Raw genomic sequence first — 16,535 nt, 5'->3', positions numbered from 1 at the left:
AACACCCCGCGCGGGCGGCGCAGCAGCCGGCCGGCCCCGGGGACCCGCGGAGCGCCCTCCCGCTCCCGCCGCCCGCGCCCGCGGCACCGACGCGCTGCCTGGGGCTGGGGCCGGGGCTAGGGCTGGGGCTGGGGCTGGGGCCGGGGCCGGGGCCGCCCGCGGGCAGAGACGCAGCAGCCCCCGCCACCCCCGCGCGCCGGCAGGGCAGGGCAGGGCAGGGCAGGGCGGGGCGGGATGCTGCTCCGCTCCCCGCGGCCCCGGCGCCGCCGAGCCGCCCGGCCGCGCTGCGGGACGCGGGGGGGGAGCGGGCGGCGCGCACCGAGCATGTGCGGCGGCGGCGGCGGCGGCGCTGCCCCGCGGGGGGCGCGGAGCGGGCGGGCGGGGGGCGGCGCGGAGCGGGGAGCGGGGCGGGGAGGGCGCAGCGGCGGCGGCAGCAGCAGCAGCAGCAGCGACACCGACACCGACCAGCTCCGGCCGCGCGTTGCCGCCCGGCTGCGGCGCCCCAGCGCACCGGCCCGGACCCCCGCGCCGCGGCAGCAGGTGAGCTCGGTCCCCCCGGCCCCCCCGGCCCCCCCGGCCCCGCCCCTCCCCGCGGAGCCCCCGCCCGCCGGACCCGGCGCCCGGCAACTTTTTGCGGACGGGGGCACCGCGCGCCGCCCCCGCGCTACCTGCGCCCCGGGCCGCGCTGCGCTGCGGAAGCTGCGGCGATGCCCCCGAGCCCCCCGCCGCCGCCGGAGCCCGCGGGTGCTGCGGCCCGCGAAGCGCCGCTGCCGGAGCGGCTGATGCCGCCGCGCTGCGCTGAGCAGCCGCCAGCGCCGGGGGTGGCGGAGGGCGGGCGCGGGGACGGAGGGGGCTGTGAAAGGCACCTCTCATGCCGTGGCGGGGTCCGGACCCGCGCGTGGCTGTGGCTGCGGCTGCGACGGACTGCGGTGCAGGGAGGACGCAGCTCAGCTCCAGCTGCGGGGGGCGAAGCAGAGCCCAGAACGCGGTGCAGTTACAACAGCCTCCCGGAAAACTTCAGCCTGTAGCACGTACTGCTGCTTGGGAATTGCACATCATTTACCGGGTATCTGAAGTCTGAGTATCGAAGGGATGTATGTGCTGCGTATATGGTTTACCTTCAACCAAAATACTTTCTAGTTTCAAGAACACTTTGCTGGGAAATCTCAGATTATCGGTATATGCTGACAGCAGACTGCACACGCTTTCTGTTATCTCTTGAGTACAGATCTTTCCCCGTACAGAGTGCATACGCATATGAATATATGTGTATATACGTAGGCATGTAGAGATGTGCATCTTCCTCTTTTCTATACTGGCATGGATTCACTCCTCCTGATAACATTATTATTTAATCACTGAGCAAGGAGAAAGTATCGGATCCATGGAAAAAAGACTGTTTCACCCTTGTCTGCTTTGTGCTACGACCTGCCGCTGGAGACTTCCCAAGTCAGCGCCCCGCTCTCCAAACGCACGCCCCTGCCTGCGGCGGGCTCCCTGCCTCCTCGCCACCAAAACCCTTCCCTACGTTTCCACCTACTCACGCTAGCAAACTGGTCTTGACAATCCGGTATCTAGTTAAAGCGCTGCTGTGATCAAGCGTGCACGAGGTAAATGCTGACTTTCCAGCGTACGCAGGCTGCAGCTCTGCTTTTTGACATCAGTTTTCATTCCGAAAGCTGAATTAGCTACCGACTGCAAAACACCTTGTATATCATACAGACTTTCTGCTTACGGGGAATACTGCATAAGCTGGTGTATTTTTAACTTGATATGACAGTTTCTGGACTATATAGTTTTTCTCCATCTCCCTGCCGTCTCTGCATAAGGATTTTTTTTTCTGGTTTATTTAGATCGCAGCTCATTATTTAACCGTTTTAACACGGTGTCAGTGTCAAAAGTAACTCGGCAATCAGATTACCTCTCGCAGCAAGCACGCTTCCAAAAGAGCAATAGGAAGGGCGGGCGAGTGGGGGGGAACGTAAACTTGCTAGAAGCCCCCTCCCGCTGCAGCGCTGGCCACGACGGCGGGCGGAGGAGCCGCGGGGCTTCTGCCTCGTCGCCAGCTCCTGGCCCGGCCCTGCGTCGCGCTGACGGCGGGACGGGAGCAGCGTCGCCTTTGGGAACGGCTGGTTCCTCACGAGGAGCGCAGGGGCCTCCGCGACCCCGCGCAGCACCGCGCAGACGCATCCTCTAGCGAGTAAAGCTTCCCACGCGGGAAGAAGTGCTTACGTATTCCTGAAAGCGAAGGCCCCAGGGCCCGGTCTGTCGGTGGAGAAGCAGGGGAAGCTGCGTGGTGGAGGTGCAGCGGTCAGCGCTAGCTGAAGAGCCCCTATCTTTCTATGCTCCTTTAAAAAAATAAAATATAATAAACTCTTTTAAAGAATGATCTGCTGCCTGAGGGTTAGCAAGGCACTGGTCAGCTCTTGACTGAAAATGCTTAGGGGATGTGCTAAATTTTGACAGAAAGAAGTGGAAAAGTTAGTTTCTGGAAATGTTTAAAAGCGAAATTATGGTGCAAGTTAGACGGAATGACTTGCAAGATGGGCAAAGCCCTCCCGTCGCGTACAAACACAGCGTGAGCCCTAACGCGGGCGCAGGGAGCGACCTGGCATGCTCCGCGCAGGGGCGGCGGGCGGCAGTGGTTTCCGGGCTGCAGGTGCCCGTTCGCGGCTCCAGCCCCGAGCCCGGCCGGCGCAGACCCCGGGGCTGCGTTGCGGGGGACGCAGCCCCCTCGGCTCCCACCGGCAGAGCTGCAGCCGGGGCCGCGCGCCGGCCTCCCGCAGCCGCGCTCGCCGAGGTCCGGCCTCGCAGGCGCCGCGCAGGGACGCGCCACGGCCCGCTGGCCCGCGCTGCCCCGTCCCCGGGCACAGAACCGGGGCACCCCCCTTCTTCAGGCACGGGCTGCAGTGAGCTGCTCCGCGTGCAGCTCCACGGACCTTGACAGGGACCGTTCCCACGCTGCCCGATAGCCAGATCCCTAAACTCTGATTTTCAAGTTAAAGACGCTTCCTCAAGACTCGGCTTGGTTTCTTTTGGCAGGATTATTCAGAGCTGGCCTCACGCCTAGAACTCAGCCAGCCACGCATCCTCCCACCGACAGCTCAGCCTGAAAACTTGCTGCTGCTGCAGCGAGCGGACAAACTTCCCCGGCTTCCGAGAGGCTGGGGATGAGCGGCGGGCGGCTCTGCTACGCCTGGAGCTGGAGCTGGAGCTGGTCCTCCAGGGCCTGCGATGAAGTGCTCTGCCGGGGTGCTCAGCACCGTCACCCCAGTGCCGGGGAAGAAACCCCGCTGCAGGACAGCAGCCTCGAGCGCTCCTGCCTCTCCCTCTACAGCCCACAACACCGCAAAAGCCAGATCTGTTGGATTCTAGCTGAGTCATATCTGAACATAGTGTTGTAACTGCCAGAAAAGTCAATGATCAGGTTATATTCCACAGACCTTATTTCACAGAAAAGTATGTTTAAGGCGGTGAGAAAAATGAGTATTATAGTAACTCCTCATGGAAGTTTTCCCTTTTGTTTTCTTTTTTGGTGGAAGAATAGCCTAGGAAAGGTGATGGAATTAACAAAATCACCTGGTTTTCATTCCTTTGCATAAATTTCTAAATTACATTGTTCAGTTAGTGGGACAAGCCAACGTGACATTTTCTTAAAGAGCTAGAAAAAGTAACAGTGGACCGGAGTCGAAATCCATCAGAATCAACATCAGCCTGTTTCTTGATCTTAGTGGATTAAGAAAATACCCTGCCAGGGTATTTCTGCTAAGCTGTACTTTTAGCATCTGCTGCTTTCCACACAAACGTGAAAGTCTCAATCCATGGTTTCCTTTTGATCCAAACAACTGGCTTTTATCCCATGATTTGGCAGCTGGGATAACAGGGAATGGCCTCTATTGAGGCCATTCAAGGTATGAAGGGGAGAGCTTAGATACCTCGTCTTTGTGTTCCTTTTCAACATGTTTCTCAAAACTCAAGAGATGACCCTGGTCATATAGGAGAGTATGGATGTGAGAAGAATAAAGGGAACTGCAAATTCAAGTCTAACTTTAGACAGGATCCCAGCATTAAATTTGCAGCTTCTCACAAGTTTTTTTCTGCCTGCCCCACGCGTGTGCACTTGTGCTGTATGACATTAGCCTTTACTTTCCTGCCAGAGCCTCAAGAAAATGACTGCTTACATCCAAAAGAAAGGCTACAAGCCAGCATCTCTCTATTAGGTCTCAAAATCATTTCCAAACTGACTACATTTTTTCCCGAAGAAAGCTAACAAAATAGAGAATTCAGAGAAGGGATGGATTTTTCTACAAAAAACGTTTGCGAGTCCCATTTGCTTCAGTTCACAATAGAAAACAGTCTTGCTTCTGTGCCAAGAACTCTGAATTTGCAAAATCCTGCTGGTCTTTAGACAAGACTAACTATTGATGAGCGGAAGCCTTCAATGCAGTACTGACCTAAGTTTCTGCATTATGCAGCCTATTAAGGGACAGCCTGCAACTGAGCAACTCTTCACCTGCAAGTCTAGAGCTGCTCTTCTGTGTCTCCACCCTTTACTGGCTTTCATAGCACCACTGGAAGTATTCAGTCTTCCCTTAAAATTTCTGTAACTATTCCTTTAGCAAGCAGAGTAGAATGGTCAGTAACTTCAAGACCTATTTCTCTTTTTAAAAGCTAGTAATGCACAGACAACTCCCTTCGCCTGCCTCCTCCCCAGGAAGCCTCTCCGCAGTGCTGTCCGTGGCGCAGGCGCTCCAGACCCGTTAACCACATCGTTTCTGCAAAATACTGACCGAGCGCTAGAAGGACTCGTTACAGGCACAAAGGCTGTTCCTCCCCTTGGCAGTGAATGCAGCCGAGAGGGCCGCAGCCTCACGAAAGCCAAGAGCTGCCTGCGGATGAAGGCGGCCGCGGAGCCGGACACCGGAGCGCGTTTCGCAGGCGCCGAGGGCGGTCGCCTGGAGCTGCCACCGCTGCCGCTCGGCTCCTTCCGACGTCGGCGGCGCCCGGCGCCGTGGGCTGGGGAACGAGGCCCACGGAAACGCTGCGGGGGGACGCGGCCTTTCCGAGGGCACGGGCAGGACCGCGCTGCGTCAGCGCTGCTGGTTCTTGCGCGGTCTCTGGGAGAGCATCTTCCAAAGCTGCCGCAGCACCAAGCGCTCGGGAGCCTGACGGCACCTTAACGACTAAGTGACCGACCCGTAACAGCTCTGCCGAGGGCTCCCCATGCTACGGTACCGGGCAGGACTCAGCCTCCAGCCAGTAAACACATCTGATCCCACCACGCCAGATTCAGAGAAGCCTTTAAGAAACTGGCTTTGCCAGAGACAGCAAAAAGAAATGCAGCATTGCCCATTTTAGGAAACAGAGCAGAATAGAGTCATATTTTGAGATTCTGGAATTTCAGGTAAGACACATTTTTCACCTCTAAATTCAGTCCTGCTGGTTTATACGATATCGTAAGGTTTCCTCACAGGGTATTTCTAGCTGTGCCAGAAACAGGAATATTAGAGAAGTTAGAGAAAAATATAAAAGGCTATTTTTTTTCTAATGACATTTCCAGTCAAAAATTTTCAGGTGGGAACGGCTAAAAATGCTGTCCAAACTGAACTGTTATCTGACTTCTGAATAGTTAGAGTCACCTGTCACCAATGCAGTGAATAAGTTCATGCTTTTTATAAAACAGGACCCTTCGATGCTTCTCTGAACCGCACCAAATTCCTGCCTGCAGTGATCTGTGAAAGCAAGCTACACTGGCTAATCATGCATTTTGTAAAAGCACACTGCCTTTTTGGTGGCACGACGTATCCCTTCCTTGCTGTAGATACGGCACCCAGCAAACCTTCTGTGCTACCATTTATCATACCCAAACCCGAGTCGCTGCTCATTAGCCGCTGCTCGTTATTTTCCCCTCTCTTGTTGCAGCACTAACCCTTTCCTTGTTCTCCTCACCCAGAGGTCTTTTCTGCTGTTTAACAGTTCTCATCGCCTATCTCAAAGTCCTTTCTATTATAATGTAATGATTTTACTGATTTTTTAACTCAACTGTCAATTAATCTGGTCCTAAAAAACCTGTGGCTGTGAGAACTGATAAATAGGGGCAGAAGACTACTTCAACCGAGAGACAACTTTATTTTTCCATTTTTCTTCTATTTCATTTCATTCATTTTAAGTGAAACTTACATAACAGAGACAGGTGATGTATTTTCTATTAGCAGATACCACTTCACACCCTCCTTTCCCTTTCCTTTCTAATACCATCAAAAGTGAGGCACTTCAATTCTTTCAGGTATACCCTGATGATATTGTAATATGCAGTTTATTGAAAAAAAATCAAATGGCTTTTTTTTTTTTTTTTTTTTTTTTTGTCAGCAGCACTCTGCTGTTTCCCTACTGAAAAGCAACATTTAATTTGAGTTGTGCATTTGCAGCAGTTGCTGTGGGTAGAGAGAGTCTGCTTATTTATTTGGCTGGTTTTTACTACAATGTACTGTCATGGCAACTGTTCTGAGGGTGAATGCATCTGGAGGTAATTTATATGTGTCATATTGGCTGCAGTAACACTGGTTTGTGCCTTTTAAACTTCTCCAACCACTGGGCAAAGGCAAAGTTAGCCATCTGATAGCCAGCGGCAGTTCCTCTCCGGTACGTATCACCAGGAGGACGCTGCGCCTTTGCCCAGGCAGAGCAGATCCTGCTGCCGAGGGGATGCTGCTGTGCACGACCCTCGGAGCTGCTCTGCACCTATGCAAACGTGAGCAGACTGGCTGAAAGACTCAACCACGCAACGGCTTTGAAAGGGACCGTCAGGCTGCCAGCACGGTTTCAAGCACAGCACCCCTGCCTCCGCCGCTCGGCCTCGACAGGTCCTTCTGCAGCTCCCCCGGTGCCCGCTGATCCTCTGCCACAGCTTAGCTCATCACGCGCAGCTTTACTGCGAGCTCTCCGTTACACAGCTGCAGGGAGGAGAAGGCTAAAAAAAGAACGATACCCTTCCAGAAAGAGACTTTTTCCATGTGATCAGCAGATATAAAGAGATGCAGGTGTATGGTTATTATACCAGGCTATATGGAAAGCACTTGAAGAAGTGGTTTTGTAGCTAGGACTTCTACCCTGGCAAAACCATGAGGGTAGTCATCTTTGCTGATGTGCTAGCACATAGTATTTTCTTCCCTTCTTTTTTCCAGAAAACAGTAAATTACCTGAGGTTTCTTTTTAAGTTTCTACTCTTGGTTCCTCCCAGGATCTCAGTTTGTCTAACACGGGGTTTTTATAAAGCACTTTTTTAAGTCTGTCCAGGAGCATTTTTAGAGAAGCACTAATTACAGTTGGACATGGTCTTACATCTCACCCAGCCATGCTTTGTACCGTCCGGAATTTGCTTTGGAGATGGCCCGCACACACCCAACCGTTGTGCAAATGCCTTCACAGACCTGTGTAGACACAGCCTAAACAAACGTGGCACTTCTCAGCCGTAGGCTAGCGGGAAGGAGAGGGTATTCGATACTGCAGGGACATGGCTGAGGATCCATGGAGATGCTGCCCCAGAGCGCGCTCCACAGCGCGGAGCAGCAGCTCCAAAAGCTGGCTGTCCTGCAAAGCCGCTTCGTACACAGCAAGCTGCCGTGGACCAGCTGGCGGACGGGACCTTGCCTTTGTGCAAAGCAGCAGCTGAGGGCAAAGAGGAACAAAAAAACACGCACAAGGAAAAACAGCTCAAGTGTCCATTCACAGAACGCACTAGTTTTCTTTAAAAAGTTGTAGTGCGATGCTCTTCAGAAGACAATCCTGCCTAGCTGCCATTCCAAACACTGCTTATGAGAAACACTTAAAATTCGCCCTCCTGCTACAGTACATTCTTTTTAATGCAAATGCTTTAAACACACTTGGGAACTTTGGCTGGAAGCACTTTTTGATATCATAACTTGATCCCTTTCTAAGTAAGCCAAAAGAGCTATAAAAGCATGAATTAAAATTGGGCAAGGATGATTGGAAGTCTGATAAATTTATCTAGCCTCATCTTGCTGCTAGGGAAAAAAAAAATCTTAAACCTTTTGAATACATGTGATTGCAGCCGTCATTATTTCCCCGACAGATTTCACGGCAGCACTGCATTAAGAGGAGCCATCCCTTTCCGTTAGGGATGGCAAACGGAGCAACGCGCTGTCTGCTCAGAAACCGGCTGCCGAGGCACGCTTTAGCCTACCCTCCCCCGGCCAAGCCTTATCTCAAAACACAGTAGACTTTAAGGAGCATCGTAATTTCCCAGTCAGTCGCAGACAGCTAACACAGGCACCTATCTGTCTTTTATATTGGACAGGCTCTTTTAGGAATAGCTCAGAAGTTTCCAGTAGCCCGACGTCATGAACAGCTAGTGAATCAGATGGTACCTGTGCTGATAGGCACTATTTCTCCAGCTAAATTAGCACAGTAACAATCTACAGTATCTAATTACAGATAATTTTCTGTTCATCTGTCTAGGTATTTCTGACCCTTTTACTGTAATTCCTGAGCTCTCAGAACATTGATCAGAGATTTTCAATAATTTAAATCTAAGGGTCGGCTCTTCAGCTTGTGTAAATCAATGCATTTTCTTTGGCTTCGGAGCTGATCAGAACGGAGCTGTGCTCATTTTAGAGCACCTGCTCTGAAGTCCGTTAGCTGATAACACATGCAGGTAAGAATATGCACAGATGCCAGTGAAAAGATGATAAGGCCTTGTCAGACCGAGTACTTGGAGAAAGTATAGAGACGGAGATAAACACAAATACTTTTTGGATGCTACTCAGCCCTGTACAGTTGAGGCTGGCATACGTGAACTTTAACAACAACGAAACCCACCACAGTGAATCAGGTCTTAAAGACTGACTCGCAAGGGGCGAAGGCAGCGACTCCCGCCTCGGGGCAGCCCCAGCTGGCACTCCAGACCGCAGGGCACGCAGGTTGCACGAGGGCAACGCAGGCTCAGCTGACAGGAGACTCAGCTGAGCTTTACTGTACTTTTGGCTTAGAAGTTTTTGAGCTTTGTTTTTGATTGCTGCTTAAGATTACAAGAAGTTACACAAGGAAATGAAAAAGGGAATGAGTAGGAGACATTTGGTAGCACATGTTTTAGGAAAAGGCATAAGTGAATAGCCACAAAAATTTAAATCTGATACTAAACCAAGGAATACAGTGAACAGATGTTTCTTTGCCAGGATTGTGGATTTCAAGAGTGCGCTCCAATTGCAAGTTAAGCAAAAGCCATAATATTTTCTTTTCTGAAAAACACTACGTCTTTTCTCAATGCTTGCCTGGCTCCACAGAGAAGTGATTGACTGAGAAACCAGGAACTTATGGGGAGATGCCGGCTTTTGTCACAGGAGGTTAAAGGTTCCCCAGAGCACAAAGAGGCTTTTCTTGCCTGGACAGTCCTGTCATGGTATACATCAGCATAACCAACAGCCTGGCAAAGCGCAGAAGCAGTCAAGAGATACTGGGTGAAACTTGAATTTTTTTCAAACATTCACCAGCTTTTGTCTACAAACATCTACATGTCAACATTTGTCAACAGAAATCTACTAAAAAAGTTAGCAAGATCTTTGCTTTCTTTTAAAGCAATACATAGAATAACTCACACAGCTCTCTATGCAAGTACAGAACCCAAGAGATCCTTTCAAAATAATGCCTTACTTTGTGTTGCACAGATTAATAATTACCCTTACCCATAGTGAGTTGATGCAATTTCATTTGTTTTCTATCCGCCCACGCTGCTGTTTCCTTCTGATCCACATTTGTAGCTTAGCTACTGTTCTGCTGAAAACAAAGTGTCCGATAATACCTCCCTAAAAAGATGCCTGTACTGTGGCTGCCTGTTCCAGTCAGTACCAAAGAACGGAGATGTTGGCTATTCACAAAAGAAAATACAGAACTTAATGGTCCAAATGTCCCAGGAGAAATAACCTCATCATCACGGTATTCCTTGTGCGTTTCCGGTTAAAACAAAGAAACAAGCAGCACTGACGATCCCATTCTAGCTTCTGCTTAATCAATCATTCTCACAGGATTGTCTTTAAAGTGTGTAATTATAAACAGCAGATGGAGAAATGCGTAGCTGAAAGAAGTGGGGGGAGAAAGTCACCCTGATGACAAGTATTCACTGTTTGGATCTGAACCAACCTTTTTTTCCCCACCTTGATATTGCAGGTTTCGGCACCAGCTGTTCAGCAGAACACAATAATGGAATTATCCCCGGGTCCGCACAAACGCCGTCGGCTACCTGGGAACCTCACGGCTGCGTGGATGTGATGCGCCAGGCCGCCACTGATATCCAGAGAGAATATTTTTCACGGGAAGAAGGCGTTAAAGTGATGGGCTGAACTTATGGGAGGAACTAGCATCAACTCAAGCGGTGATTCAGGGGCCGTTTGGAAGGCGTGAAGGCCTAGCTTCAGTAAGGGCATGGCCAAAGCTTTCTTCAGGCTACAGAAGTTTCTTCGGCGGACCCAGTTTCTGCTCTTTTTCCTCACAGCAGCTTACCTAATGGCTGGCAGCCTTCTGCTGCTACAGCGGTCTCGCCTGGTCGTCCAGCAAGGGTCGCGTGGGACCTCTGCTAATCAGGCTTTGCCCGCTTCCGACGTGGTGATGGGGGTTGGAATAGGGGTGGACGCCAGGACTGTGCAAAACCCTCGCCCGAGCCCCAGGCTCCTGGCAGGCATGGAGGTGCTCCCGGAGTCAGCTCTGGACCAGCGGCACAGCCCACGGTGGCTCATGTCCCGCAACTCGGAGCTCAGGCAGTTGCGGAGAAGGTGGTTTCACAGGTTCATCGACGAACAGGAACCCGCGCAAATGAAAGGCTCTAAAGCGATGGAGCACGCTGCTGAAAGCAAAGGTAAGGGACATTACCCCTCTACCCCATTTTCTGGCATGCATGTAAACTGCATCTCCTTCTAGGACTATTCCAGGCAAAGATTAATAAGTATCATAAAGACTACTTGCAGAAATGCATTTCTTCCAGCTCTTCATCACTTCCAAACCAGTTCTTAAGTGTATGCACACACCAAAGTTAAATTCAGACAAGCCTGTTCATGCTGAGCTGCAACTTCCTCCCAAAGTGTTTTTATTGAGTTGAATGGAAGCCCAGGTAGTGAATAAGCTTCCCTCATTTAAATTACTCTCTTCAAACAGGCAAAGATGAACACCGTTTAATTGATTTTCTTTCTCAGAACGGGGAAAACTTTAAAAGCGGGTTTTAAGTTAGCTATCCAGAAACACACAATACCTCCAGTTAACAGGTGCCTTGTGCCGGTGAAGCTTTCCAGCACACACTAAATCCTGCTGTTGCAAACACACCTGTTGTTCCTAACTGCCCCGTGACCGTCTCTGCTAACCTGCTGTCCTTGGAGGAGCAAGATGTAGGTCAATATAACCCCTTCTCCCTTTACTGAGTACTGAACCAGCACCACGATGAAACGAGAGCTCCTGGAGCGGAGACAACTCGTGGTGTTTGACGAGTTTGCTATAAATTAGCAACAAGCCAGCAACTGCAAGGGAATTCACATCGCTGCGCAGGGGAGTCCAGCGCCATGCATTAGCAGCCAGAGCACAAGGTACAAAACTGCACGTTTTCCAGGCTTCATGATTTAATGATATCCTAAATGGAAAGCCATCCAGGGGTGATTAAATTTGAGTTCACTTCACTGTGAGTCTGACTCTGCTACCAGCAAATAAATGCATGAACTGCGTTGGTTTATTCAGTAGGAAACTAGGGAAGCTGGTATGCGGGGCATGCAGAGCAGCAGAACAGGAGTCCGCAGATGTTCGCACTTGCTCTGCATGGCTTTACCCCTTGGGACCCGCCGCCCACCCGCCTGACGCTGGGAGAGCTCCGGCCGCCACCCCGGCCGAGCCCGCGGCACGCACGGGGCAGCGCGTGCGCCCGGCCGCCCGCAGCACGGGGGGTGACGCGGCCTGGCTGCTCTCTGCGTCGGGGCGCAGAGCCCCTTCACGGGGCCGAGCGTCCGAGCTCCTCAGGGCTGAGGAAGGCTCCGCAGCAGGATGAACGCTCATCCTCACGCTCCTCACGCCACCATCCTCACGTCTCACAGCCAAAAAAACTGTCATCACACAACGCCGCAAAGCTCTCCTCCGTACCAATCTCAGATGAAGCACGTTGTAACTGAGGGGGTGTGTTTTGAGAAGATGGGTTCAAGTGCTACCTCTGATCCACTGCTTGCTAGAAGAAAGAGTTGCTCTTTGAGATGCTTCACTAGTGGTAAGAAAACAAATAGGATCTGAACAACCAGACAGCACATTATTCAACAAAATAAAGAGCAGTTCAGCAACGTTACCCAAAGAAAGGGGCCTCTTCTGAAAAAAAGCCCACAAAAAGGTGCCATCTAGTTACTCCTATTGAATGAGTTTTTGGAAGTGGAAACAAGAAGTCGGTATTGATGGTGTGTGATAGATGAGTCATACAGCGTGAGTCAGGCAAACTAGAACAGCTGGAAGGATCTGAAGCACCAAGCACAGACTTCCAAGAGTACTCCCCAGGCACTTCATAAAATCCCACAGCTAGCAGATTTTGGTGGCAAAGAATAGATTGCAAAGTGCAGATGTTCCCCAGAAAACCCAGCTGCATTTCAGTTGCTTGCCCTGGACACACAACTGTGGTGCTCGATGTCCAACGGTAGCTCCTGGACTAGCATGAAACATGCAGTCGCAGCTGCTCCGTACCGCACAGCGAAAGCCTAGCGCGCGGGGTGGAAATAAGCTTTGCGGAAGAGCCCTGTCTGACCGCGCTACGTGCGCATCCCTGCTCTCTGTGGAACAGAACATGCGTCTTTACCGCCAGCAAATAAGTTCACTAACATTAGTTGCCGGCTACTTTAGTAAGTGCTTAACAGCCAGTGGCAGAAGAGAACCACCTCAACCCTCTAGGATACCACTTTTGTATCTGTACCTCATAAAACCAGTATTTAGTATTCACAAAGTATTATTTTTATTCTTTTGCAAGCAGCACATGCCCTGCTTTTGGTGGCCCGGCAGGGGCTGATGATCAACCCCGAGGGGCACGTCCAGGGCGCTGCTCGGTCGGGATCGCTGTTCCACACGAGGAGGCTCGTGGGGACGAGGGAGGAGAGACCTCCGTGAAATAGGTCCTCTGCTGCTGGCTTCCCCGAGATGCTCCGTGGTCTGTACCTCCGTGCTGCACGCGTCCTGGCAGCCCAGGCAGTCGCAGGGGGCTTCAAGGTGCCCTCTGAAATAAACTGGCTCGCTGAACCCAGAAAGTACCCCTAAGCTCTTCGGCTTTGTTCCCCCCTGAATCCAGACTGTACCAAGATGGTAAGTCTGAATTTTCATCGACTATAGCTGCTTGGGGTGCTCTAGTTCCCCTTGGTTTTAGGATTTTTTTTTTCTGTTTTTTGGGCTTTTTCCTCCCCTGATTTACAAAAGAATAGACAACATGTACGGAAACACGGTGAGCATTTGTGCACTGCTCTAATACCTGGCAAGAGTATGAACCTGTTCTACCACAGATTTCCTGAATGACCTTAAGAACTTCAATTAAAAACAAAGAGATTAATTTCAAAAATTATCCATAAAAATCAGTTAAAGCTAATGCCCATATCAGCCATTAATCTAGCTCCACGATCAAGTCATAACTGCTCACTGAGGAGCCAAAGGGACTTACTGCTACATCCCACTGCTTTATTCTGATTCAAACATGCATCATTTCAATATCTGACTGAAAATGAAGTGTCATTGTTAATAACTATATTGTTAACAAGCATTGAAATGCCTTTGGAAATTATCATAAATTAAAAATTTAGCTTCCTATATAAGGTATGTTATCTGCCCCACCCACATTTCCTAGTAAGCTTGCAGGCTGTTACTTCATTACAGATCCCTTCCAAAATATAATGCAATTCTCTGCGGTTATAATGCACGTTAAAGGTTCAGCTTTACCCCGAGGGTCCCTTTCAGTAAAGCAGCACACTGCCTGACCTGGGCGTTCCCCATCAACGTCCTCCTACGGCGCGGGGGCTTCCTGATGCATTCGGCCGACACGTCCGCGCTGCGCCTGCCTGAGCACGGGAGCAGCCTGCAGCTCCGATCCCCTACGGACCTCGCGGGGCAGACTGTTAACCTAAGATAAATAGGTTGGCGTATGTGCCTGCTGCACACTGTAAACACCACGTTCACTTTCCCTTGCTCCGCGTCCGCCCAAAACAAAGTGACCTTGGCCAAGAAAATTCATGTCCTTTTCTTTGTGGGCAACTGTAGCGCCCACTTGCACTGTTGAGCTGTTCAGGGCAGGGACCACATCTTATTCTGCCAGGGAGACTGGAAAACACTATTAGTACAACAAATACAAACAGCAATCTGTTTGGTACTAAATGAATTTTTTCTGTTAAGAATGCTACACCAGCAAATGGGACGTTTTACGTTGTTTCACTTAGGTTATGCCATTGCACAGAATTTCAAAGGTGACAGCTCCCGAAACACTGCCACGACATTCGGCTCCGAGACCGTGGGGTCTCCCAAAGGCTCAGTCGTAAGAGGACGTGGAGGAGATACTGCTAGACACCTAACACAGGGCTCGCAGAAACGTGAAGGGGATGCGAGGAAGAAGTCAGATACCGTGGCATTAGTCTGCATTCCTTTGCCTCCCAAGTTGGACAACTTGGTCCCATACACTTTATTTTCATCTACAACTGGATTGAATCTAAGTACCAGATCAGGAGTCTCCAGTAAAATACAGAACATCCTTATTGCAGGTGCATGACTCCCATCTCACTGACAGCTTACTGGGGGTGTATTTTCACAGTTTGTGAATTTTCTAATTGCATGTTTGCAAATTACCAATGTGCAGTTCTTTGAAACTACTGTTTGTAGTATTTGAATGTTTGATTTATTTTCCTAGCTCTAAAAATCTCTGTTAGAGAGGCTTAAAGTCTTTTGTATTAATTTCTTTAATATAATTCCTTTTAAATTTCATTTCTCATCATATATTCTCTTCCTGTCCACAGCTCACATGCTATTGGAATTTTCCGGTATTGTGATCTCGATATTGTTACTTCCAAAAATCAAATTTCCTTTCTTCCTTCATATTTTAACAACATGTACTTATATATACACACTTGCTGTATAATAGTGGGAATCTAGGTCATCCTTTCAATCACATTACAAAAATACAGACTAAATTTTATTGCATTTTGTTCATGACAACAAAATAAGAGGCTTAATGTAGGATGCAGTCTAACAGAAATATTTATCTTTCGTATGTTAAGTAAAGCAAGACATTTTAACAGATTCATTTGCACTGGAGAGAAAGTGTTTAATGGGATAGCTAGACAGTGCTCCCTAGTTAAGGCTGAAGTTATATTAAAAGCTTATAATGGAAAGATAACTTTGCATACCGAAGGGAAATTGATTTTTTTAAAATATTTCTCTTGCACCATCCGATTCTCAACTAGAGATTTTCAAGAAGACTTGGGAGAAATCCAAGAAGATTTCTCAAGCTTTATACCATTTTAAAGATTACCCTGTCCTTTACTTTATGCCATGCTTTCCTCCCCGCTCCCAGCTTCCTACAGCCCGGCGTTTGCCCCGTGCCTGTGTTCAGCTAGCTGGGGAGCCCCCGGGCTCCTGCGTGGGACACCGGGAGGGCGCAGGGACGCGGCTGCCGCTGCTTCGGGGGCACTGCTTGCAGCGGCCACCACAGCTGGGACAGTGGCCCGGGGGAGAAGGACCCAGTGATGTGGAGGTGTTTTGAGGGATAAAAAGCCTGCATGACACAGAAAAGCAGACTGTGACTGGGATCACGACCCGGGTGGGAACAGAAGACCTGGTCCTTATTACCGGAGGAAGGAGGAGAGCAGAGAGCAGCAGCTTAGAGGAACAGTGGCTCTGAGGAGACAGACAGTCTTCTCTAAAATAATCTATACAAAGAAAAGGGCTGATTTCCCTTCCATTCTGCTCCTTTCCTTCGCTAGTTTGGGCTCATCCCTTCAATAACACCTACGAGAGTTCAGCACCAACAGCCTGGGCTGCAGACCAGCCCAGACTCCCGGCAGGTCATCGCTCCGTCCGAGGAGGCTCCACTTGCAATTCACAGCGCTGCATTGTCACGGGAATGTCCCATCTTTAGCTTATGCACGTTGCCTAACGCTGTGGTCTTTCATGCTCCCAGGAACCTACATTGGATGCTTCAGTGACGATTCCAGGGAGAGGACATTGAAGGGAGCCGTGTTTTATGACTTAAGAAAAATGACAGTATCTCACTGTCAGGAAGCCTGCGCTGAGAGGTAAAGTGATATTTTTTTCACTGCAAGCTTTTTCTTTTCTGGTAACAAGCTGAACTGGATCCAAAAGGACAAAAAGCATGCATATGTTAAAGAGAGCATCTCTGAAAACTGCAATTATCTCATACCTGCAGGGATGGAGCATCTCTGCAACCTTGCTTTAAATAGACTATTTTCACTGCTACCTATCCATGGCTCTTTATTATAGCATGACTACTTGCAATATGTTTTCTGTTCAAATATATTTTCTGG

General features: G+C 50.0%; 1 protein-coding gene across 2 annotated transcripts in view; it reads left to right on the top strand.

The window, feature by feature from the left end:
• The first annotated feature begins 404 nt into the window (after positions 1–404).
• WSCD1 (WSC domain containing 1) overlaps positions 405–16,535 on the top strand; it is a 32,977-nt gene continuing 16,846 nt past the window's right edge. The window contains exons 1-3 of one of the 2 annotated variants that reach the window (XM_064523001.1): positions 405–540; positions 10,183–10,867; positions 16,172–16,286. In XM_064523001.1, the coding sequence (XP_064379071.1) occupies positions 10,438–10,867; positions 16,172–16,286 (545 nt within the window). In that variant the 5' untranslated portion in view covers positions 405–540; positions 10,183–10,437. Of the gene's footprint in view, positions 541–5,101; positions 5,405–10,182; positions 10,868–16,171; positions 16,287–16,535 lie in introns of those variants that run through there. The other variant, XM_026107535.2, reaches the window with a different exon arrangement.

This window comes from Dromaius novaehollandiae, chromosome 19, assembly GCF_036370855.1.
Source record: "Dromaius novaehollandiae isolate bDroNov1 chromosome 19, bDroNov1.hap1, whole genome shotgun sequence".
Classification (NCBI taxonomy): Eukaryota; Metazoa; Chordata; class Aves; order Casuariiformes; family Dromaiidae; genus Dromaius; species Dromaius novaehollandiae.
This window is presented reverse-complemented; position numbering and strand designations above follow the sequence as displayed.